Below are 26,329 nucleotides of genomic sequence, written 5' to 3'. Positions count from 1 at the left end.
CACGCTGCTGGAGTTAGAATACACTAGCTATAGAAATACACTGTTTTAATAATTTGAATGTAATTGTTTCAATTGTAGCAGCATGTTTATTAGGATTAATCTCCAATCTGCCCTCAGACCCAGAGGATTGATCAAAACTGTTATTTCTGACTCTGAGCTTGGAATATTATTTGGATGAAAGTTTGATTTTACAGAAAATTAGTATCAGAAATAAATAAAAGAAAAATTATGATTTTTGATTATGATTATGATGATTTCGTTCTGTTTAAAAAATGAAAATAAATAAATAAAGCCAGATTTTTTTTTTTTTTTTTTTGTTTTCATGAAAAGAGTGCTTATGCTTTAATATTTGTGCGTGAGCGGCCCGGAAAAGCCACTTTTCAACTCAGCCTGTCTTTACAGTCTGTCCCATCATGCAGAATAAATGTTCGTCTGATGTAGGTACCGCTCTGCAAATTAGTCACAATAACGTTTCTTTGCAAGCAACACTGCACTTCTCGGGTCTGCGGTACCAGCGCGATTCCTTACTTTGTGATTACGGAGGAAAGAAATATAAATGTCTGCTTTATTTTATGTACTTCCACAATAACAACAAAACGTTACAAATTGCCTTTGTGAAAATACAGGGTGCGCTCTCGCAATTTATGTCTCTCTATGCAGCTTGAAATGTCTACTTCAATAAAAGAATCGAAAACAAAATTGTGTTTAGCCTACTTAATTCGTATAAATCCAACAAGAGGTAGTGTACAGTCTTTCCCGTGTGAGTTCATCATCTGTAACCTACCATTGTGCTTACACTCACAGACAGCGCAGCATATTTCCACAGTATAATCCAGATGAAAAACCGGATTCGTGGCTTGATTCAGCTAAAGATAAAATTTAATAATAAATAATAAATAATGTATAATTTGTATATAATCATACTAAGTATCAAGGCCGCCCAGGCATGTTAAATTAATATTCAAGCAATAAGCTCATGTGTTTTACCCACGAACAAAAATACGAAGAATCAAGCTTTTCGTTTTTCCGCTTCTCAAACAAAATGAAATAATAATAACAATAGGCTACTCAAACTGTTATTATGCTTATTATTATTATTATTATTATTATTATTATTATTATTATTATTATTATTAGGCGTATTATTATTTTTATTATAAAATCTTATTTAAGATAATCAAAACTATTAATTCTCTGAATAATCAACTTTTTGATTGATTTAACAGCAAATCGAAATACGAGCAGAAATAAATAAATATAATTCATAAGAAAAATATAATAATAGGCCTAATAATAATAATAATAATAATAATAACAGCTTATTATTATTATTATTATTAATATTATTATTATTATTTCGTTTTGTTTGAGAAACAGAAAAACGAAATTAAGCTAGATTTGTTTGTATTTTTGTATTTATTCTGCATGATGCGATAGACAGTAAAGACAGGTTGAGTTGAAAAGTGGCTTTCATTGCCGCCAACATAATTATTAAAGAATAAGCTCTCTTTTTACTCACGGACAAAAATACTAAAACTGATTTTTTTTTTCATTGATTTTGTCTATTTTTTAAACAGAAAGAAATTATTATTATAATACAATCAAACCGTTTGTCATTTCTATTTTATTTCAAAATCAAACTTTCATCCAAATAATATTCCAAGCTCAGAGTCGATTATTCAGAAATAACAGTTTTGATCTGATCATCTTAAATCCTCTGGGTCTGAGGGCAGATTGGAGATTAATCCTTATAAACATGCCGCTACAATTGAAACCATTACATTAAAATTATTAAAACATTGTATTTCTATAGCTAGTGTATTCTAACTCCAGCAGCGTGCATCCTCCTTTATGTCAGGACTGTGGCAAAGGCAGCGCGGACAAACGCTTAGCTCCCTCACATAACATAATCATATCATCTATAACAGGAACATCAGATCGTTTTTATGACATATTATGTCGTTATTACGAGAAAAAGATGTCGTTTTAACGAGAAAATTATATCGTTTTTACGAGAAAAGATGTCGTTTTAACGAGAAAATTATGTCGTTTTTACGAGAAAAGATGTCGTTTTAACGAGAAAAGATGTCGTTTTTACGAGAAAAGATGTCGTTTTAAAGAGAAAAGATGTCGTTTTTACGAGAAAAGATCTCGTTATAACGACATAGCTGAGTGAAAAAAAAATAAGTGTGTGGCAGCAATGCGTCACCGTAATATATATATATATCAGTGGCGATTTCTTTAAGACTGCAAGGGAAGCTCAGCTTCCCCTATAATGTCACAAAATTAATGGTCAAATTACGTACTATTGTATTAACATTTTATTGACTAAAAATGCGTTAGAAAACGTTCATCTCAAAGAAGAATTCGTTCAGAATCAGTTAGATATAGCAGGTCGGCTGACTTGATTTTCTTCTTATACATTCCCGTAGCGTCACAGTGCATTTCCCCATTGAAGCCCAGCGTCCATTGACTTCAATGGGGCTGCTTTGAACGTTTTTTTTCAGTGCTTTGAAACTAGACGGTCATTGGATAAACGCTGCGATTATGTCCCGCCCACGGACGCTCAGCGTCTCTGGGGGTGAATGAGGAGTGGGCTGGCCTGGACGCTGAGCTTCTGCGTGATGATTGGAGGGTCTGTCGAAAGATTGCATCTCCTTTTGACTGACAGCGATTTTGTCCTATAAGGAATCGCTGAAGCTATTCGTTCGCGCTCTCTGCGGCCGCTCAGTCCCATCGTGGATTTCTCAAGTTCAGTCGAAATAAAAACTGCTGCAACCTATTTCTTTATATTTTCTTGGCGAAATTGCTTGATTTTCATCATACATTTCACACAATTATACACCACATTCCTTGTTTCACTTTTACAGAGTTTAATATTTTTTTTAGATCATTCATTCATATGAAACTGCACACGAAAAGTCACTGGAAAAGACGCCTAGTTGGTACGACAGGGTCACAGACCATTTTCTTGAAAAGGAACGTAGGGCAGAATTTACTTTTAAATAAATAGACAATTTTATGATGTAGACCGAAAATGAGCTTCCCCCCTATTTGACAGACCAGTAGCCGCCACTGATATATATATATATATATATATAAACTAAATAATATAGTACAAAACTATAGATCAGGCTTAAAATGCATTTGGTTCAAGAGAGTTTTGTTAAGCAATTTAGTAAAAGATAAACTCTCTGTACAAATGTATATAAAATTATTTTTTTGTATAGGACAAAATTATAGATCAGGCTTAAAATGCAAAAATAATTGTAATAATGTTTAATATTTAAAAAATTCTGCACATATTTCTGAAACAAGTGAGTTTAAAAAGAATCTTGTGTAGCAGTTTAGTTAAAAATAAACTGTCTAGGATATATAATTTTATATAAGAATATTAAATTAAAATATAGCACAAAATTACAGATCTGCCTTAAAATACAACACTTTGGTTTACACTCTTTTGGTTGGGCACTCCAGTTAAAAATTAAAGAACAACTTTTATTATAAATGTATTTATGAATATGAAATTTAAATAAAGTATAATAGAATTAGATATCAGGCTTAAAATGCAATTATAAATTTGATAATATTTAATATAGTCTACATATATATTTTGGGCCGTCTTTATTGAGCAATTTTGTTAAAGATAAGCTGTACAGTACGTTATGGCTCTGTGTAAATATATGAAAACAATATAGTAAACTATAGATCAGGCGTACAACAGCAACAATAAATTTGACAATATATAACATTTTTTCAAATCTTTCTGAAAAGAGCTGGTTTAACAATTATAAACTGCTCAACAAGATTCTCTTAAACCATAAACTGTTTGTGTATGATGTTTATATGAATACAAAATTAAATGCAGTCAAATTAAATATACTACATTATGTTTTATCAAATTTGTATTATGCTCATACAGAACGCTGCTGCCAGGATTCTGACTAGAACCAAAAAATCAGAGCATATTACACCAGTCCTCAGGTCCTTACACTGGCTTCCAGTTATGTTTAGGATAGATTTTAAAGTACTTTTACTTGTTTATAAAGCACTCAATGGCATAGGACCTACATACATTGCAGATATGCTCACTGAATATAAACCTAACATACAACTCAGATCACTAGGATCGAGTCAGTTAGTAATATTAAGGGTTCACACAAAACAAGGGGAATCCGCTTTTAGCTATTATGCCGCCCGCAGTTGGAATCAGCTTCCAGAAGAGATCAGATGTGCTAATACATTAGCCACATTTAAATGCAGACTCAAAACTCATCTGTTCAGTTGTGCATTTATTGAATGAGCACTGTGCTACGTCCGAACAGATTGCATTATTTTATGTATAATCATTTTACTGTATTAATTCATTTTAAATCATTTTTTTAATCATCTTAAATGTTCTTAAACTTTGTTTTGATTGTTGTGATCATTATAAAATTGTATGATTTTTATGCTATTATGATTTTAATTCCTTTTATGTACAACACTTTGAATTACCATTGTGAATGAAATGTGCTATATAAATAAACTTGCCTTGCCTTGCCTTATCTTTTTGAAAAGGTGTTGATTTAAAAGAGAATCTTTAGCAATTTAGTTACATGTAAACTATTAACATGCTTTTAGCTACCTGAATACTAACATATTCATCACTTTGTTACTGCCAAATGAACACAAGTATGCAGGTTAAGTATGTAGACCAGGAGAGTGCACTTGTGTTCATCAGAAATGCACATAGACTGACCCTGTTTCTGACCCTGCAGTTGTATGTGTGTGTGTGTGTGTGTGTGTGTTCTGATTTGTTGCTTGCTATGCAGTCTTGTAGCTTTTTCCAGACTGTGACATCCCACATTCAAGTTCTATCTTTGTCTTTTGGCGGGGTGCAAGCCCCATGGTACTCACTAGCAGCCAGCTAGTAAAATATTAAGTGCCTCGGCTTCTTATCTTCGTACAGTGTGTGGTTGGGAGTCCACTGTATTCTTGGAAGCGTGCACAAACACCATCTGTATGGCTGAAAGACCTGTCAGCCAATCACAAGACAACAATAACAGCCCTTAAGGTCAGCGAGTCAACAAAATGCTTATCGTGGCAACATTTTATGCCTGGGCCAAAAACTTTATGCGATATTTGCCTAAATCAGCACGGGAGCCTTGGGGAACTCTCAAACGAACAATATTTCCTGACGTGCTCTCTTGATCCCAAAGCTAATTTCAGTTGTAGGCTGTACAGTTATCTGGATGTGATAATATGCTTTGTTATTCCACTAATGTGATGGAAAAGTTGACAAAGCTTTGTGATTTGTCATGTTGTGTTTATCTCATTGGTGTTTCAATTTGACTGAGTCTCTTTAGGCCTTGAGTCAACCAGGTGATTTTCAGATACAGGCAGCTGATGTTTAAAATACATTGGATTATGCCGCTCCAAATTCCCTGATTGAATTATTTAGGTCTCAGCCACAATGAGTAAACAACTCAACTAATATCAATAAATCCTGCACCAACATGATAATGTTTGAATGCTATTTCAACCTGAGCTGCTTTTACTGTGATAACAATGATAAAAAAAATAAAAATAAAATAAAATAATAATAATCATCATTTCTGGTCCATTTTACGACCATCAAAATAAAATAAAATAAAATAAAATAAAATAAAATAAAATAAAATAAAATAAAATAAAATAAAATAAAATAAAATAAAATAAAATAAAATAAAATAAAATAAAATAAAATAAAATAAATAAAATAAAATAAAATAAAATAAAATAAAATAAAAACTTTAAAGAAGTGAGTATATAAAGACATTTATAATATTACAAAAGATTTCTATTTCAATTAATTGCTGTTCTTTTAAACCTTCTCTTTCTTAAAAGGATAAGAAAAAAAAAAAAACCCTTTGTCATGGTTTCCACCAAAATATTAAGTATCACGGCCATTTTTTATATTGATACTAATATGAAATGTTGTTGACCATTTTTCATAGAAGGCAAAATTAAGAAATAACATTTTAGGATCATCAATAAAAAAAATAAATAAATAAATAAATAAATAAAATAAAATAAAATAAAATAAAATAAAATAAAATAAAATAAAATAAAATAAATAAATAAATAATAATAATAATAATTTATTTAAAATAATAAAAAATAAAATAAAATATAAAAAATAAAATAAAATAAAATATAAAATATAAAATAAAATAAAATAAAATAAAATAAAATATAAAATAAAATAAAATTAAGCATGAATCCAAAAGTTGATCCAAAGTGACAGTATAAAGACATTTATAATATTACAAATAACTGCTTTTCTGTTGAACCTTAATAATACAAAAAAAAAAAAAAATCTTTTTAAATAATTGCTCTTCTTTTGAACCTTGTCTTCATCAAAAAATAATTATTTAATAAAAACTTTTTCATGGTTTCCACCCAAATATTAAGTATCACGGCCATTTTCAACATTGAAAATTAAAAATTTAGGACCATCAAAAAAATAAATAAATAAATTAAATAAAATAAATTAAAACTTATTCAGCATGGATAAAATAAATGGATCCAAAGTGACAGTATAAAGTAATTTATAATAATACAAAGGATTTCTATTTCAAATAATTGCTGTTCTTTTAAACCTTCTCTTCATCAAAGGATAAAAAAACCTTTGTCATGGTTTCCAGCAAAATATTAAGTATCACAGCCATTTTTAATATTGATAATAATATGAAATGTTGTTGACCATATTTCATAGCAGCGAAAATTAAGAAATAACATTTTAGGACCATAAATACAATACAATACAATACAATACAATACAATACAATACAATACAATACAATACAATACAATAAAATAAAATAAAATAAAATAAAATAATATAAAATAATATAAAAAAAAAAATTAAGCATGAATCCAAAAGTTAATCCTAAGTGACAGTATAAAGACATTTATAATATTACAAATAATTGCTGTTCTGTTGAACCTTAATATTACAAAAAAATCTTTTTAAAATAATTTCTCTTCTTTTGAACCTTGTCTTCATCAAAGAATAATAATTAAAAAAATAACTTTTTCATGGTTTCCACCAAAATATTAAGTATCACGGCCATTTTCAACATTGATAATAAATGTTCTTGACCGTTTTTCATACCAGGGAAAAAATGGAAATAATATTTTATCACGGCCATTTTCAGCATTGATGATAATAATAATAAATGTTCTTTACCATTTTTCATACAAGGAAAAAATAATTTGGACCATCAAAAAAATAAATAAAAATAAAATAAAATAAAATAAAATAAAATAAATATTTTATTCATCATGGATGAATTAAATTGATCCAAAGTGATAGTATAAAGACATTTTATAATATTACAAAAGATTTTTATTTCAAATAATTGCTATTTCATTCATATATGTTCAAACTATAGGAATTTATATTTTATATGAAAAAGGAACTGACACCTATTTGGGGAATTTTCTGTTTTTTGGTATTACAGTACAGTTATATTACAGGTTTTAATTTCTGTAATAAATCAATATAAGAACTTGAAAGGAGTGTGCTTCCCTTATAAATAACTAATTTGGAACTCATTATTGTTCACAAAATAGGCTTCAGCTCCTTTTTATATAAAATATAAATTCCTATAGTTGTTCTCTTGATTTCGGTATGAAATGTGACCTTCAACGTACTTTTGTGAAATTCACCCTGCTAGAAACAAAATACTGCAAAACCATAAATGAACACCTTCTTTTGCTAATCTTTCCAGTCTAACCTTTTTCAGAGAAATCAAACTCCTTTATTGTGGCTTTTGTAAGTAGTGATGGGAACTACTAAGTCAACGGGACAGCTCCGAATAAATGTTTTTTCATTTCGCCGTCAGTCTCTTCATGGTGTGTTTCAATGTCTCCATCTTTGCTAATCACACATGTTATTTGTGTAAGCCCCCTTATCTGTTCCCAGACTCAAACCGAAGCCTTGGTTGAGCTTTGAATTGGAAAATAGGACTGACCTTAGCCTGCCTGATTCACTCTACATTGATTAAACTGAATTTGCGGAGAATGATCAGGTCCAAATTACTTCTTCACTCGAAAGGGTGTGCATTAAACCCACCATGTCACCTTCAGTCTTCTTACAAAGGATCCGTTCGCAGAATGAGAGCTCCTCCATGGCACCTCCTCCCATTGTGGCCCACATATCTCCTGCTTCTAGAAGAGATGGGAAAGAGATTATTCCTTTAAGATCAATTACAGCTCTAACTGACTGAATGGTGTCAGCCCAACATGCTTAAAGAAGCCGAGACAAGGAGGTGCTTTAGAAAAGAAAGCCGTGAATGGCACGTGTGGGTGCGGTGTGATCCAAATTCTGCAGCTTTTTTTCCTGCACGTGACTGTGCAGATAGGTTAATTTTATCAAGAATATGTACGCTGTAAAAACATTCCCAGTGAGACGACAATTTGTGCTTCTAATTTTGCAGTGCACGATAAGTAATTGTCCTTTCACAACAGCAATGGCTGAGCATTAAGAGTTTCGGAGGTGGAGTAAGCCTCCAAATATGTAAAGCATTATTCGAAACAGATAATGATCTCATTAGCGCTATTTATAATTGCCATATCTAATATTTCCTTGAGCACACACTTGAGTATTATATCAGATAGGATATGAGGAACAATACCATTTCTCTGCGGCACACTGCACCAGTGAAGATTTATTAGCCTGTTGCTAAGTGGAGGCTCCCTTGGGCAGCCTGCAGCCTAAAGGTTGGTATTCTACAGTGTGCATACTAGCGCTTGCACACACTTGGATTGTTATTAAGAAGAAGGGTTACTGAAAATGGAAATAACTTTTAATAAGTGCTCTTGGAACGGCTAAATATTATTGGCAGTTACAGAATTTTCCTGTACAAATCTCTTTAAACTGTTATCTAGAGATAGCAACGAGTGCTAAGGTGCTGTATTGGGTTTGTGTGTGTGTGTGATTCTTTTGTTTATCGTCCGCATTAACATTGTATCTGCTCTGTGTTTTGAGAAAAGGAACATTTGACAACATTATCCAGTGTGCAACCCAATGTATACACCTAGTTTGTTGGCTCATTTGTAGGATTGTGCAGTGTCTTGAGTGCTTACTTGTGCCAGTATGTGGATGTTGTTTTGACAGTCTCCCCATCCTATAAACGTCAAATAAAGCTAAAGTGTTTACATTGAAGGTGTTTTTGCTTTATGGGCGTACAAAATGTCTGCTGCAACCATTTCCCCCTTTTCCTCAAGGAATATAATGATTGCTTACTCACCGGCTCTAATGTGCCTTTGGTTAGCAATCAAACTACGTGCTACGACCCCTTGAAGGAGACATTTTGAAATGAAGGAGACATAAACATATTATTTACAATGCTGATTAGAGGTCTGCGATTTCAAAACGTCATCTAAAACTATATAGGTTCAGTAGTATTTTGAAAACACTGTCTAGTCTAATGTTATTCAGAAGGAGTGCGACCTTAGAAGTGGCCGGTTATGGTGTGTGACTTAAGGCTGTAATGGTTTAGTGATCAAAGTGTAGATTTGACAGCCATAAAAGGTTAAACTTCAAGGACTATACCTTTACAAAATAAGTCAAATTTTCTAGTTAAAATATAAAAATCATTGAAGCAAAATAGATTTACCTGAGAGGCAAGACTGCTTATGATATTAAGACTAGTTTTTAAAGAATGTATCTTTAATTGAAGTGTATTTCGTCGTACTGAACTGGTAGATTTTTTAAATGTTTTAGTATTAAGAAGATAACAACAAAAGTGGCAATCTGGGAGTACTTTAAAACAAAAATACACTAGGGCTGAGTAAAAAATATTGATTTCTCTATTTCAGTAGATTTTTACAAAACAATATCGCTTCTTAAAACTTAAGAATCAATTAGTTTAGCCTGTTTTCAGTTAATGAACAGAACATTTTAGCGTAGCTCCCATCCAAATTTGTTACTTTTGATATGAAACAAAGTCTTAGATTTCAAATTGCGAGCTTGTCAGTCAGAATTGAATTGTGAAATTTGTCTCAAACCCCTACTTAATTTGTTTGAACAATTTTAAGGTAATGTTATTACTTGAAAGCAAGTCAGAAAGTGTGTATGTGTGTTTCTCATATTCCCTATATTACGGAGGAGACCAAATTTCCCCACAAGGATAGCAATACCAGTAATTTTACTATAAAGAAAATAACAAAAGTGGCAATCTGAAGAATGTATCTTTAATTTAAGTGTATTTTGTCGTACTGAACTGGTAGATTTTTAAAATGTTTAAGTATAAAGAAGTTAATAACAAAAATGGCAATCTGGCAGTACTTTAAAATAAAAATACACTTAATACTAGGGCTGAGTAAGCAATATTGATTTCTCCATTTTAATAAATTCTCATTTTTACGAAACAATATCGCTTCCTAAATCTTAAGAATCGATTAGCCTGTTTTCAGTTTCAACATTGTAGTGCAGCTCCCATCTCAATAAGCTTTGTGCTTATACTTTTGATATGAAACAAAGTCTTAGATTTCAAATTGCGAGCTTGTGAATCAGAATTGAATTGTGAAATTTGTCTCAAAACCCTACTTAATTTGTTTTAACAATTTTTAGGTAATGTTGTTTCTTGTTACTGCAAGTCAGAAAGTGTGTATGTGTTTCGTAAAAATGAGAATCGATTAAAATCAAGAAATCTATATTTTTTACTCAGCACTAGTATTAAGTGTATTTTTGTTTTAGCCTGTTTTCAGTTAATGAAGGGAACACTGTAGGGCAGCTCCCATCCAAAAAAAATCACAATAAGCTTTGTGCTTTGTTACTTTTGATATGAAACAAAGTCTTAGATTTCAAATTGCGAGCTTGTGATTTAGAATTGAATTGTGAAATTTGTCTCAAACCCCTACTTAATTTGTTTTAACAATTTTAAGGTAATGTTATTACTTAAAAGCAAGTGAAAAAGTGTGTATGTGTGTTTCTCATATTCCCTATATTATGGAGGAGACCAAATTTCCCCATAAGGATAGCAATACCAGTAATTTTTGACCTTATGAGGATATTTTTGGTCCCCTTGAGGAAACCAAAGCACATGAATCATATATACATTGTCTTGAAAATTTAAAATGCTGACGTTTTTGAGTGAGGGGTAGGTTTAGGGGTAGGGTTAGAGTAAAGGAACAGAAGATACAGATGGTACAGTATAAAAACCATTGCGTGATACCCCATGGTATTGTGCAAGAAATGAAAAAGAAAAACATTATCATGATTTTTTTCACTACTCAAATCATTGCTATATTACCAATGCTTTTTATAATGGTAGTTGTCAGATATCACTGATCTCCATTTAAGACCTCAACAGCTGGTTTGCAATTTTTCTCAGCTTAAACACACAAATGATAAAGGTGGTGTTAATTCTACTGTACCACTTTAATGGTGTCTTTACAGGCATTAGATGTGAACTTCAAATCAAGTCAACATTTCAGTAATTCAGAATTTTTCTAATTAATAAGCCAAAAATGTTTGTAGCACTCCAGATCTGAAATAACTGCAAATGGAGCAAAAATTTGTAATTGCTGTTATCCACTATTGGTTCCAAGCCTATTGCTGATAGAAACTCTCAGCGCTTATTATATCTCCATTACATCCTCAGACAGCCATGCAGTGTCAATTAACTTTAACTAATGAATTAAATTAACTTCTGTGGTAGGGCTGACACTCCCCGCAAATCACAGCAATGATCGCAGATCATGCTGACAGCTTCATATGGGTCAACAGCCATCTAACAAGCTTGGCTTCGCCTTAAAAATACAAGGGAGTTTATTAACAACCAGTTCCGGGGGAAGTTACTTGGTGCTGTAGCTACTTAACTCAAGACATTTTTGTCCATGCACAATATGAAAAGAACATTACAACATTTTGGGAAGAGTGCTGCAATACTGAAAAATGTAGCTGAGTTAGGAGCATTGCTACTTTTAGCTGGTTACTCCTCAACACTGTTAACAACACCTAACGGTAAATCATTGAAGACAAACACCTTTGAATCTAGGCTGTGTTCCATCTCTCACGTGTTTGGCAACGTTCCCCTTTAGCTGTGAGCGTGGGAGAATGGAACATGTGCTTCAAGCCTTAGCGTGGTCTCTCACACGAACTTCTTTTCCCTGAGGAAGGATTCCCCAGTTCACTCTTTAATATCAAACACATTTGCCAACATTGAAAAAGCATTTCAGAGTCACTTCAGAGGCCCTGTTGTAATTCTTTGAAGTGCCTGTGCACTGGAGGAGAAGTGTGGAGCCAGCGTATAGTGTTCTAATAGGGGAAGAGGTGGGACGTGAGGATGAGATAAAAAAGAAAATAGAATGAGAGCAGGTCAGTTAGATTTACAAAGGCATAAAAGAGAATTTCTGAGATTTTTCTGTCACCTTGTAAATAAGTGAGGTGAACCAAACGGTGCAAAAAAGATTTGCTGAGATCAAGGCTTGAAAATAATTGCTTAAACTGCATCCATGTTTAAAGAAATGCACAGTATTTATATGAAAGTATCCAACTGTGCATTTACTGATCATTTAAAAATATACAGTTCTGGACATAAAGAGCAAAATAAAGGGAGATTTTAAAGCTATGTTTAACTCTGCACGCATGAAATGGCATCTTCAGTTTGCTGGAGGAGGTGAAAACAAGTCAAGCAGTGAATCATAATGGTGCATGATATAGATAATGTGTAGGCATTAAAAATATGTCTAGATCAGTTTGATGTATTTGCAACTCACCATAAAATTTCAGTTTAAAAGAATCAGCAACTCACATGCACATATACATATACATTATTTGATCCCCTGCTGATTTTGTATGTTTGTCCATTGACAAAGAAATGATCAGTCTATAATTTTAATGGTAGGTTTATTTGAACAGTGAACAAAAAAAAATTATTTGCATTTAAAATGAGTGAAATAAGTATTTGATCCCCTATCAATCAGTAAGATTTCTGGCTCCCAGGTGTCTTTTACACAGGTAACGAGCTGAGATAAGGAGTACTCCCTTTAAGAGAGTGCTCCTAATCTCAGCTTGTTACCTGTATAAAAGACACCTGTCCACAGAAGAAATTAATCAATCAGATTTCAAACTCTCCACCATGGCCAAGACCAAAGAGCTGTCCAAGGATGTCAGGGACAAGATTGTAGACCTAATCAGCCCAGAAATACAGAGGAGGATCTTGTCAATGATCTTAAGGCAGCTGGGACCATAGTCACCAAGAAAACAATTGGTAACACACTACACCGTGAAGGACTGAAATCCTGTAGCACCCGCAAGATCCCCCTGCTCAAGAAAGCACATGTACAGGCCCATCTGAAGTTTGCCAATGGACATCTGAATGATTCAGAGGAGAACTGGGTGAAAGTGTGGTGGTCAGATGAGACCGAAATCGAACTCTTTGGCATCAACTCAACTCACTGTGTTTGAAAGAGAAGGAATGCTGCCTATGACCCCAAGAACACCATCCCCACCGTCAAACATGGAGGTGGAAACATCATGCTTTGGGGATATTTTTCTGCTAAGGGGGCAGGACAACTGCACCGCATCAAAGTCACGATGGACAGGGCCATGTACCGTCAAATCTTGAATGAGAACCTCCAGCCAGGGCATTGAAAATGGGTCGTGGATGGGTATTCCAGCATGACAATGACCAAAAACACACGGCCAAGAGAACAAAGGAGCGGCTCAAGAAGCAGCACATTAAGGTCCTGGAATGGCCTAGCCAGTCTCCAGACCTTATTCCCATAGGATAAGACGGAGCTGAAGGTTCGAGTTGCCAAACGTCAGAATGACTTAATGAGGATCTGCAAAGAGGAGTGGGAGAAAATCCATCCTGAGATGTGTGCAAACCTGGTGGCCAACTACAAGAAACGTCTTACCTCTGTGATTGCCAACAAGGGTTTTGCTGAATCATGTTTTGTGAAGGGCTCAAATACTTATTTCACTCATTAAAATACAAATCAATCTGTAACTTTTTTGAAATGTGTTTTTCTGGATTTTTTTTTGTTTGTTTTGTTATTCTGTCTCTCACTGTTCAAATAAACCTACCATTTAAATTATAGACTGATGGGCAAATGTACAAAACCAGCAGGGGATAAATTTTTTTTCCCTCACTGTATGCACATGCACACTGAAAACACAGAATCTTGAAGGAATATTCCAGTATGCAAATTTTAACCCAATTAGGCAACAATTAAGGGAGTAATGATAACAGTCACTGTCAAAGTTGTGCGAACTAACTCGTCCTCACATGGAGATTGGTGTCATACAAATTAAATCTCATTTCAAGTAATTAATGACCCCGAGGTTACCAAAATAACAATTCATTCCGAGAACTTAAATATCCTGCGGTGACCGTTGCAGCGAAAGATTAAAGGCTCTGCCTTTTGTCAGTATACAGTGTATGCAGAACAATTTTCATCAGCCAAACTCATTTTCTTTATCAGAGCTTGTCATTTCAGATGGGGGGAAAACGAAAACAGCACATTACATAGATAATTCTCTCTCGCTGGATAGGAGCTCTTCATTGGAATGCAGCTCCTTCATTCAGAATGTTGAAAAGAGACATGTGGGAGCCAAAGCATATTTCTCTCGACCTTGGGAGCCCATAGCAACGTTTTAAATTCAAACTATAGAGAGAAAGAGAGAGGGAGAATGTGAGAAAAAGCAAGCGGGTTTTCAGTAAGAAAGCTGTTTTCAGTAAGATGATGCAACGGAAAGTTTAAGGAAAAGAACTTAAGCGCTGCAATGCCCATACTGACACAGAAACATCTGACTGTATCGCCTTTCTGTGGTGCTTACTCATTCCTTTCTTCCTATCTTTTTTTTCCAGGAAGGCTCACAGGTGGGTGAAGCTTTGTGTTCGCAGCACAAGACCCCCAACCTCCTCCACTAGGAGACAGGCCGATTGGAAACCCAGAGGGAGCAAGGGACCAAAGACGTACGATTAACCTTTAATCTCATCAAAGGACTCTAGAGGAAGTTTCTTGACAGGAGATAAAGTGGATTGACGCAGAACTGCTGCCTAAAAAACCTGATGACCATTCCATTCAATTACAAACCCATCGCTACGTGACATAACTATGAACTTTAAAAGATTGTGCCCTGCGAAAGGGTGCCTCCACTGACCCATCAACTCAGTTGTGACACATCTCAGATCCAAAAATAGACACGCTTTGGTTGAAACCGGCTTGCTGCGATGTCTTCAGCCATGGGCAAAATGGTTGGATGGACCAACCGTCGCTGTCAAGGCTCAGCATTGGTTTTTCTCTACCTCTTCTTGACTGCTTTGGCTGCGAGGCCCAAAGGTCCAGGCCACACACATCTAAACTCTATCCGGATTGATGGGGACATTTCATTAGGCGGCCTGTTTCCAGTTCACGCCCGGGGTCACGAGGGCAAACCCTGCGGTGAGCTAAAAAAGGAAAAGGGGATTCACCGTCTGGAAGCTATGCTCTTCGCTCTGGACCGCATCAACAATGACCATGAACTGCTTCCAAATATTACGCTGGGCGCCCGCATTCTGGACACATGCTCTCGTGACACTCATGCTTTGGAGCAGTCTCTCACGTTTGTCCAGGCACTCATCGAAAAGGACGGCACGGATGTGAAGTGCCAAGGTGGAGGATCGCCCATCATTACCAAGCCAGAAAGGGTGGTGGGCGTCATTGGAGCATCGTCCAGTTCCGTGTCTATAATGGTGGCTAATATCCTCCGCCTGTTTAAGGTAAACAGCATAATCATTATTTTGTTCATTTATTTTTTCTGTGGATTTGGATAGTGCTTGATCATGATGAATTTACTTGCCTGCTTCCCAGTTTAAACTGAATTTACATGCTGGTTCAGGCTGGTTTTCTGCTGGCCTGTATTGAACACTGATGAAAGGATTTTAGAAAGCTTTAGGATCCTTTTCTGGTATTTTGAAAAGTTTACATACACCTTGCAGAATCAGCAAACATGTTAATTATTTGACCAAAATAAGAGGGATTATAAAAAATGAATCCCTTCATGAGTCCACTGTTCTTCAGAAAAATCATTTAGGTCTCACAAATTTCTTTGGTTTTTCAGCATTTTTGTGTATTTGAACCCTTTTCAACAATGACTGTATGATTTTGAGATCCATCTTTTCACACTGAGGGCAACTGAGGACAACTCGTATGCAACTATTACAGAAGGTTCAACAATCACTGATGCTTTAGTAAGAAAAGAAAACCAATGCAATAACAGTCAGGGGTGTCAACTTTCGAACAGAATGTAGGTGCATACATTTTTCTTATTTTGCCTAAATATCTTTTTTTTTAAATTTAGTACTGCCCTTTAGAAGCTACAGAAGATACTAACATGTTTCCCAGAAGACAAAATAAGTTAAATTTACCCAGATTCAAAAAGTTTTCACCCTCCGGCTCTTGAAGCTCCTTTTGAAGCATCACTGAGCGTTTGAACCCTCTGAAATAGTTGCATATGAGTCCCTCAGTTATCTTCACTGTGGAAAGATGGATGTCACAATCATACAGTCGTTGTTGGAAAGGGTTCAAATGCACAAAAATGCTGAAAAGCCAAAGAATTTGTGGGACCTAAAGGATTTTTCTGAAGAACAGTTGGCAGTTTAACTGTTCAGGACAAACAAGGGACTCATGAACAACGATGACTAAACAAAAACAAACAAACAAAAAACAGCGAAGAATCAAGAAACAAAGAATCAAGTGTATGTAAAATTGAACAGGGTCATTTTTATAAATTCAACTATTATTTTCTACATGTAAACGTCTTTTATGTGAAATATCTTATTCAGGTCAGTACTAAATAAAAAATAAAATGCATTTTGTATGATCCCCTTTTCTTTGTAGATTCTGCAAGGTGTATGCAAACTTTTGACCTCAACTGTATAAGTGATACAATTATTTAAAAAAGTAAATAAATTGCTAAATTAAATTATTATTATTTTTTATAATAAATAATTATTTAATAATAATAATGATATCAAATGTTTTTTTTTTCTTTTTGATATAATTATTGATTAAAGTTTGATCTGTTACTCTTTACATTTTAGTTGGAATAAAATGGTCTAAAGTTAATGACTATGACAAGCACAATGAGCCTGTTGACTACATTTAAATTGAATTTAAATAAAAAAAGGACAAAATATGACTAAAAGAAAACAGCAACAGCAACAAAAACATCTAAATGCACACTGTTGCAGACCTTTAGCTGTTGATGCTTTTTTATTGTCCTGATCGTTAAAGTCTTGCTGCTTTAACAAGTTAAGAAGTCTGGTTTGAACACCACTGTACCAGCTTTGAAAACAAAATATATGCTGGAGACTGGCTATGATGGTCTCTTCACAGGTTTGAAATGAATATGCTGATGTGTGAGATTGGATTTTGTTGCTGTTGCGTCTGTATCATTCCTCCCTTGTCGTTTGGTCTTCTCCTTTGGTAAGCAGAGTAAATAGCAGTGTCCCAGTGAATGTATAATTGATAAGAAAGCAATCTGGGGGTTCTTACATCCACTTAGCCACGACCAAACAATGTCGGTAGCATTCCTCAACTCATTCTGTGCAAATTGCGAGGCTCCTATCTGATAATGTAAACATAGCCTATTTCCAAACAAATGTTAACAGAATATTTACGCCATTAAACGGATGAAGCCGAGCTAAAGAGATTTCCGAATAAGGATACAGCACTTCCAGCCTTCAAGATCTGATTCTTTTCAGTGTTATGTTCACATTGTTACGGAGGTGGGTAATTCTTCATCTTGATGAATGTTTAACGGCACACTTTCACACTTTGATGATCGCCTCGGGGGGAGAATCTGAATATGCAAATAAAATAGTTTTGCAACCGCGATTCAGTTAACATGCAATAAGGGATACAGATAAATGTGGATTATGGGTTTCACATGATGTATTGTAGCATGTCTTATACATGTAATGCATGAATTGTTAATTGAATCTGTGAATTGCGAACATCAACCTGACAATAAGAGTTAGTACAGCTTAAGGCTAACCATTAAAAAAGCTCTTTAGGACCTTCAGCATGCACCCGTCAATGTGCTCTTCAACCTAAGAGATCAAATGCCTCTCCCTTTAGCAGGGGACCATGGTTATGTAAGAAAAATTTGTTTGAGTTTGGGGATCAGATTTGCATCTGTTCACAAAGCAGGTATATGAATAATGCAGGGCGTCATGCTTAGCTCAGAATAGCACTGACCTGGCGTCAGCAAGGCCGATTCTCATTCATTCCTCAGCCAGGCCGCCCAGAGACAGATGCCCAACGTTTAATGGATATTTACCCTCTGAAATGCCGACTACATGGTGCCATTCATCAGCCAGAGAGTTGTGATCAAAGACAGATCGCAGGCGGAGAAAACTCAGCAGCGGCGCGTGGAGATGACAGGCCTCGAGCGTGAGTGCTGATATAAGCGCATTTAAAGCTCACAGCTAAAACACTGGCGTTATTGAGAAAAAGAGGCAGCAGGTGCAGCGACAGGGCAACTGGGGAGTCCTCACTGCGGGTGGAGCTCGTTTGCTCATAAATTTACTGAGTGCTTTTGTGCAAACCCTCTTATTAGAATCTTTAGATCAACAGCACGCTGATCTCCAGATCAGAAGTGCACACTACGTCTACCTTAGCCTTGCCCACCTCAGTTCCGGTTAATAAAGATGCACCTCACCGCACTGTCATGCACTCTACGCATAAATGCTTTGGTTCCTCCCGGTCATTCGCAATTTCCTTTTACTCATGTACAACATGTACTCGTTCCATCCAGAGCCATTTTACCGGAAGCCTGAAAGGTTTCAGTTGAAGCTGATATAATCTTTTTATAATCCACTTAGATAATGGCTTTAGCTTTGACCATCAAAGTACAATGTGTAAAAAAAAAAAAAGGACTGGTAAAAGGTATGTTTTCATTTGACTGCAAAATGCTGACAAAAAAGCACCATGGTATTATTACCGTGGTATTTTGGGCATGTACCGTAGTAATATCATGGTCTTCTTTGAAGTACCTGAGTGTGTAATCATTCAGTACTGCGGTACATAAACTCCCTTTAAGGCAAGTCAGTCCTCGACTGGCGTGTTAGGTAATGGAGGTAAGGCTCCGATATACTTATATGGGAAAATAAAATTTCTGTAGGTGAACTTGTGCTAAATATTGCAATGTGATATTGGTTTTATATAGCAGTTCAGAAAACAAAAAATTAAGTTCTATTTTAAAGACACAATATGTATATTATGCTATATGTTTTTGCAGCTAGAAGGCGCATATTCAAAACAAACAAAGAAGCAACGGCTTAGATTGATGATGCAAGTGTGGAATCATGGGAGCTGTTGTCTTCAATCCCCACAGCCAATGCAGTCCAACTGAATTTAAATTAAAGTCTTAAGGTAACTGTTGTATGAAGCAGGGTGAGGCTGAAAGTCATGAAAGCGAAGTGAGGATACTGAAATGAAGGAGGATGCACACGATACACAACTCGAAACCAACTGAGCTTTAATTATGCCACAATCGACCGTTTACGCTTCTTCTGGTCATGCGTATGTAAAGCAGAGCTGTTTTATCATATCATACTAGATACATTTGAGTGTGTTGAAAGTTCTGTTATAATGCTACTCTGTGCGTTTGTCACCTGTCTGATAAATTGCGTAACATATTAAAGTGTCTTTGGGGTTCTACGTTTTCTACTATATAAAACCGGAAAAGCAAGGATGTAGGGCTGTAACAATTCCTCGATTCTATTCGAGTATTCGATTTAAAAAAAATCCTTGGTTGCATTTTGCCAGTGTCGAGTAATCGCAAAGTACCGGAAGTGGCGCATTCCACATATTAAACCCATTCAAAATTATAATAAAGCATAATGCTATAAAAAATTTGGAAACGCTGCAATTCAATTAAATATTTATATATGCGATGTAAGCGTGTAAGTTACTTACGTGCGTCTCAGATCGGCTCCGTTCACAGTAAATGTTGCTAAACAAGAACTGTTATCATTTACATGTGTGGAGCGTCTCAAACTCTATCTCTGCGTGTGATTGTGAGGTTTGGTTTATAATAACGTTTATTTGGGAACCCAGCTTGTGCTATTTCATCAGATTTGTAAGGTATATAATCTATAACCCTATGCAAACACAGGAGAATACATCAGTACATCTCTATATAATAACTGTTCATCACAATTTCAAAATAAAAGTTTAAACCCTTGCCCTGAGTTTACACAATTTGATGTCCAAATTTTCAACAAATTACAGTGCCTGCAGCATTTCTGTCATAAAGAAATGGCCAAATATTAAAGATTAAGTGGACATTTGAATTAAATGTTTGTTGAGTCGATATTAAACAAAGATTAAACAAGTATTAAAGATTAAAAAAACAACAACCGTCTGGCCGTTGGCGTCCTCTGCAGGCATTTGTTATAATGCATAATGTACATTAGCTTTACTGTATATAATACATTATGTATTTAAACAGTTTTGTTCAATAAAATTATATGACTATTTGCTTTTGATACTTTATTTGAACTATATTGCCTCATTGCTATTACATATGTACTTAAGCCATTTTAAAGGCTATTGTTAATTTAGGTCTATTTTATTATTACAAAAAAATTATAATTATCCAATTACTCGATTAATCATCAGAATAATTTACAGATTACTCGATTACCAAAATAACCGATAGTGACAGCCCTACAAGGATGTATGACGTCATTGGCAGGCTATTCAGTGACACGATCGTTACACTAGCTAAAATTGCATTTTTCTATGGATTTTAACATTTGGGATAATGTAAGTACACAAGTCAGCAAAATATATTACACTGTTTTAGTGGTTGTTGGATATTTTAATAAAAAATCTTACATATTCTGCCTTTAAACATGATACTCCCATTTACTTTGACTGTTTTTGCTCAGCTAAAGAAATGATTCAGTGACTTTCTCATAAATAAATTCACCTGCTGTTTCTTATTTCAAAGGCTGTGCCCTCCATTGATTGCATATGTCGGCCGAATAAGCCAACGGAAATGGTTTATTTAAAAAACAAAAACCCAATACATTCCAAAGCAAGAAAGCAATTACAGTAATTACACCTCACAAACAATACCAGTCTATTTTATAATGGTTGCTTTTCTGAAATGAGACAGCCTCAATGACGTATGCGTCTGGCAACTACTTTATTAATTTCTGGACATGTTTTGAACGAATCGGTTGAATGAATGAGTTAGTGACTCATTGTAATAAGCATAATGCAGTCACTTGTCGCCACCTACTGGTGTAATTATGTAAAAAAATAAATAAATCAAATAGTGATACAGTGCTACAGGGCCTTTAATCCTCTTTAAAATCTAAGTGACCAATGACATTTATGGACCAGGATTAACAGTTGTATAAAACGTGACAAATACACATTAATTATCTTGAACTATTTTTAAACAGACATTTTCATATAGCGAGAGGATAGGAAAATCTTGCACAACAATGGTCTCTGTGTATATATCACAGCACCATGGAATAATAATCTAATACAGTCACGGTGCTGCCACAGAACTGGTGCGATAGGTGCCTATATGCATTAGAGAGTAAAAAACTGTAAATATCTGCCACATCTGCTCAAGGAACTGATGTATGCTTACCCAAGGCAGTAAAAGAATTTGTGCATCAGCAAAAAGCATTTTTTGCTCCAGACAGTCTCACTGAATTTAACATGCTCTCTGACCAGATGCAGCTATTGGCCTTTTGCTTGCATTTCGCTAGTTTTCAATTATGGAACCCAAAGCACTGGGAAACAGGAAAAATGCATACTTGCATACGCAAATGCACATGCATACACACACGCAACCGTCGCCCACCACCTCAAACACACACACAAGCGCAAACACCGGGGGAGAAAGAAAACTGCATACTCTTGCAAGAACACCCTGCTCAAGATGGAAGGTCTGCCACCTGCGTGCAGTTTAGGGGGTTAACAAAAAGCACTTTCCCTAGCATAGATTTGGCAGTCCTGAGCTTTTCGTGATTAATATTTCACATCAGCATTACATAACAGCAGCTAGAAGCAGCAAATTACCCTTCCTCAACATCTATGTATTGAAAAATCCGACAGCACATTCAGCGTGCAGGCTGGAGTCAGAAAGAAAAAGCAACTCTTGTTTGGAGTTTTGTGAAATTTGCCAGCATCATTTATCTTACAAGAGAGTTGCTCTGTCAAACTCACAGCTGTCATAAACGTTACAGCCACATCCTCTTGCCATCTCCTATTGTTATTATAAAATGGAAGCTTGTTTTGGATTAATCACTGATTTTTTTTTTTTTTTGTGCCAAAAAGGCTTGAAATGAAACTATCTGAAACATTTTAGATCCGTGGAATGTTTACCACCACTGATAATGTTCTAGCTATTAAAGAGTCTCTTTTACTTTCATGGCTATAAAGCAAAACTACCCCACTATCTTAGTAATAATGCAAACAGCCTGTTAAAAATTTATGTTATGGCAGACCATCAGAATTGCTATTATGGGTCACAACTATGCTATTAAACAATGGCAGACTATTTTATTTTGGTGATAGCATTGACCAAATTTATGTACATCATTGACTCAGAACATGGCATTGCCATTTGCGTGTTGAAGTCAGCATACAAATCTAAATCTACCCCATGTACTTTCCCAATACACAAAAAGTCAGAAAAATCTGTTTCAGCCCCTCCCCACTAACAATGTCCACTTTTCATGATCCATACAATGGCCAACAGATAAAATCAGACCCCACCCAAGAGTTTTTTCTTGTTGAACATCTCCTATAACTCACAAATGCTTTAAAATGGTTTGCAAATGGCATTTCGTGTTGACATTAAAGATCTTTACTTTCAATCCAGAAAAAGGTCAATGGTTTCAAAACATTTTCATGGCGATAATTAGCCTTAATTAATTACAATAATCGTTGCCTGCTTGCATTGAGTTTTGTATTCACGTACATCACTGATCAATGTTGTTGTGCTTTCAGCAGGCTTGTGAATGTTTATCCCACATGGTTTGTAGCTGTGCCTGTAATTTAGCTATTAAATTGGAGGGCGATGTAATTGTCTGCAGAGTTTTTACACCCCCATTTTAAATCCCCATTCCCACCCAGACACTTTGAGGAGGACAGTCGATTCATGATATAAACTCTCTCAATGGTTGTTTTGTCTGTCTGGTCATTTGATTGTTTTAGCAGCAGTGAGTTATAAAGAGTTTCAGAGAGCCAGTGAAGGGTCGCTATAACAATTGTTAACACACACTCTTAAATTGGCCTGTTTACGCTGCTGTTTCACTGTCTGTTTCCACTCAAATGTCTGGCATATTGCTCTATTTTCCTCCATCATATCGTTTTTTTTGTCTTCCTAAGTCTTACTGCCCAGGATTCTGACCTAACTGCTCTCACCAAGTAAACTTCAAAAATCACTGCTGATGGCTATATTTGAAGTGATGTTGGAAGAGAAAGCAAAAGGAGCAGTTTTCTAAGAGAAAGTGAGAAAAGCAATTAGATCTTCCAGTACGGTTCACCTATTTGTTTCAGTGAAGAAATCTTTCAGCATTTAAACCCTAAAGGTGAAGCGTGTAATTTCTTTGGGGACAGGAAGGAACTATTTTTCAACAAGTTTCCTTAACACTCCCCTGCCTGCCATTGGTTGAATAAGCAGATATCCACGCCCTAATCTTAAGCAACTGAACTAGTGTTGCTGGGCGGCTGAGATGTGTTTTCGTAGCACCACAGTATTTACAATATTTTAAATAGAAAATCAACCTATGGAACTTAACCTTTAAGTTTGCAATCCAATGCAGTTCTTAATTCATGTTGTGGAAGGCATTGGACTGCTGTGTATTTATGGAAAATTCATTCCTATTTACTCAAATCACATGTGTATAGATACATAGTCTATTGCTTATCAGTCACTCAGTGGTGTTGCAGATTTTGTAGTACGTTTCATGAGAGAACAGATGCAAGCATACACAATGTTGACATTTAAAACAAATCATTGAATTTGCCCCAGACAATGGCAATTGCTAGGCCTATATACCGGGAAAATTACAATTGATCCACATTGTTATGTGAAGCATTGAAGCTTTTCATAAAATTCCTGGTTGAGACTTTTAAATGGGTCTCAGCGACTGATATTAACAAGTTTTATTATGCTCTATATCTTTTTAATTATTTGTTTAGATTGTTGTAAATTGAATCATTTACACGGCAACGTGTGATATATGAACTTTCACGGATTCAAAAATTCAAATGCTTTCAACAGGCCTTCATTTACTTTCATTTGCTTTCTTTTCAGTATAGGTTATGGCAAATAAATAGTCTCTCTTCCTGTGTGACAGATGGGGCTTTTACCCGTCGGCAGAAAAATACCACACTGGGTCTCTTTGATTTCTGAAGCAAACTTGCCATCATTTGAGTAGCTTGCTTAGAGGTTCAATTTGACATTGCCTTCCATCTCAAAGAGGGTTACATCGTAATAGCTCTCCGTCTAAGAGCGCCTCCATTTTTCAATTACACCTACCCAGCGTGTGATCATGTTTCTACCACCTCACAAACTAATACTCTATTGCAAGGGATTGGAGTGACAAATTTAACATAATTTCCTATTCAGAGGTTTCCACTGGTTTCTCGTCTGAGGGTTTTTGAATTAATGTGTAAGGTATTAGAAATGTTTGCGTTAACCCCACTCTGACCATTAAAGGAGCCACTGGTACCATATTCTATACACTGACTGTATGTTCTTTAAAGGATCATTTTATTCAAAAATGAAATTAAGTCATTTTTTACTTATTTCTATATCAATACAAATCAGTATGGTGTTGTTTTTTTCATGGAATACAATTGAAGAAGTGACTGTCCATTAGTTGAATTTTAAAAAAACAATTAGAATTGTTCTTTCGAACCAAGTCTGCTCAACAAACTGCTTGATTTGGTTGGAATAAATGACTCGTTCAAATACTGGATTGATTCGCTCATGAATCAATCAGCCGATTCAGTCAGATTCAGTGTTCACAAAAATAGATTTATATGAATCATACATGTGCACATACGCTTCAAAATGTAAAATTGTTTACTGTAAGAAAAATAACAGGTAAGTCAGTTTTTTGTTTTTTTTTGGCCTAATTATTCAGTGTAAAGGGCCATTTTCAACAAGTACAATAGCGACAGCTAACTGTAAAGTCTTAATAATGGTCCTAATTGTATGAGAATTGGGTAGGGGTGGACGATACTGCAAATTTTTGCATCGATCCAATACCAAGTAATTACCACTAATGGCCAGTATCGCCGATACCGAAACTTTTTTTTAAATGACCAATTACACTTTTAAATATTACCAATAACTAATGTTGATATAAATAGAATATTACATTCACCTTAAAGCTATGGGGATATTCTTTGCCTTTCTGAAAGGAGTTTGCAAGCAGAGAAGCCCAGAGTATGAAAGAAATGCATTGCTTCATATCAAGTATTTTCCTCTCATAGAGTTATAAAGAATAAATCACTGTGGCATAATTCATTAAGAAACTAACATTAAAAGGCTAAACGTAGTATACCGATGATGCAAACTATATGCAAGCAAGCAGCCCTGGATATGAATGCATAGTGCATGTTAAATATTTTCCTTACAAAAACATGTATAATGTGATAGAAAACCATTATAGAGAAAGTGTTTAACGTTAATGGTTGAAGACAGTGATACTGCATAAAAAGGCCAAATTTGGTACATTTGATGGCTCTGGCTAATTTTAATGTATTGTCTTAATTATACAAATTATACAATTTTACCATTTATTGTACTATTATATTTTCACATAATGAAGCGGAAGCCTTGCACATTCACAGAAAAAAAACTAGAAAACAGAAATTGGATTTAAAACTTTCAGGTGAGGTACAGCTCATTACATGCTTCTTTGTAAGTTACCAGAACTACACATACAAATGCAACATGGCTGTCTTTGTATATATGCCGCACTGTATGACACTGTTTCTGTTCACACAGCAGGGGTTCGTCAAATGCATGAGTATGAATTCAGAAAAATTGTGAATGTGATTTTGGTTATTGAATGCGCTTGTCAGTTCTATAAACAGCCAGACTGGTTATGTGTATAACCGAATTAAGCGCTCAAATATGTCTGACAACCGTATTTTGCTGCTATGTAAACATTTCAAAATTGTCTCAAACAGTGCTCCTATTTGCCAAGGTGCTAAGTCTGCAGTAAGAAAAAAAGAAGGCGAAAAATCTGAGACTTCAATATGAACCAATATGAACAATATTTTCTTATAAATTTGTCTGAGAACAAAT

General features: G+C 35.0%; 1 protein-coding gene across 2 annotated transcripts in view; it reads left to right on the top strand.

The window, feature by feature from the left end:
• Positions 1-26,329, top strand: part of grm4 (glutamate receptor, metabotropic 4) — a 204,362-nt gene that overhangs the window by 40,108 nt on the left and 137,925 nt on the right. For both annotated transcript variants that reach the window (XM_073851720.1, XM_073851719.1), the window contains exon 2: positions 14,850-15,743. In XM_073851720.1, coding sequence (XP_073707821.1) covers positions 15,216-15,743 — 528 coding nt within the window. In that variant the 5' untranslated portion in view covers positions 14,850-15,215. The remainder of the gene's footprint in view (positions 1-14,849; positions 15,744-26,329) is intronic.

Source organism: Garra rufa, chromosome 12, assembly GCF_049309525.1.
Source record: "Garra rufa chromosome 12, GarRuf1.0, whole genome shotgun sequence".
NCBI lineage: Eukaryota > Metazoa > Chordata > Actinopteri > Cypriniformes > Cyprinidae > Garra > Garra rufa.
The sequence above is the reverse complement of the archived record's forward strand: the minus strand, read 5'-3'. Positions and strand labels throughout refer to the sequence as shown.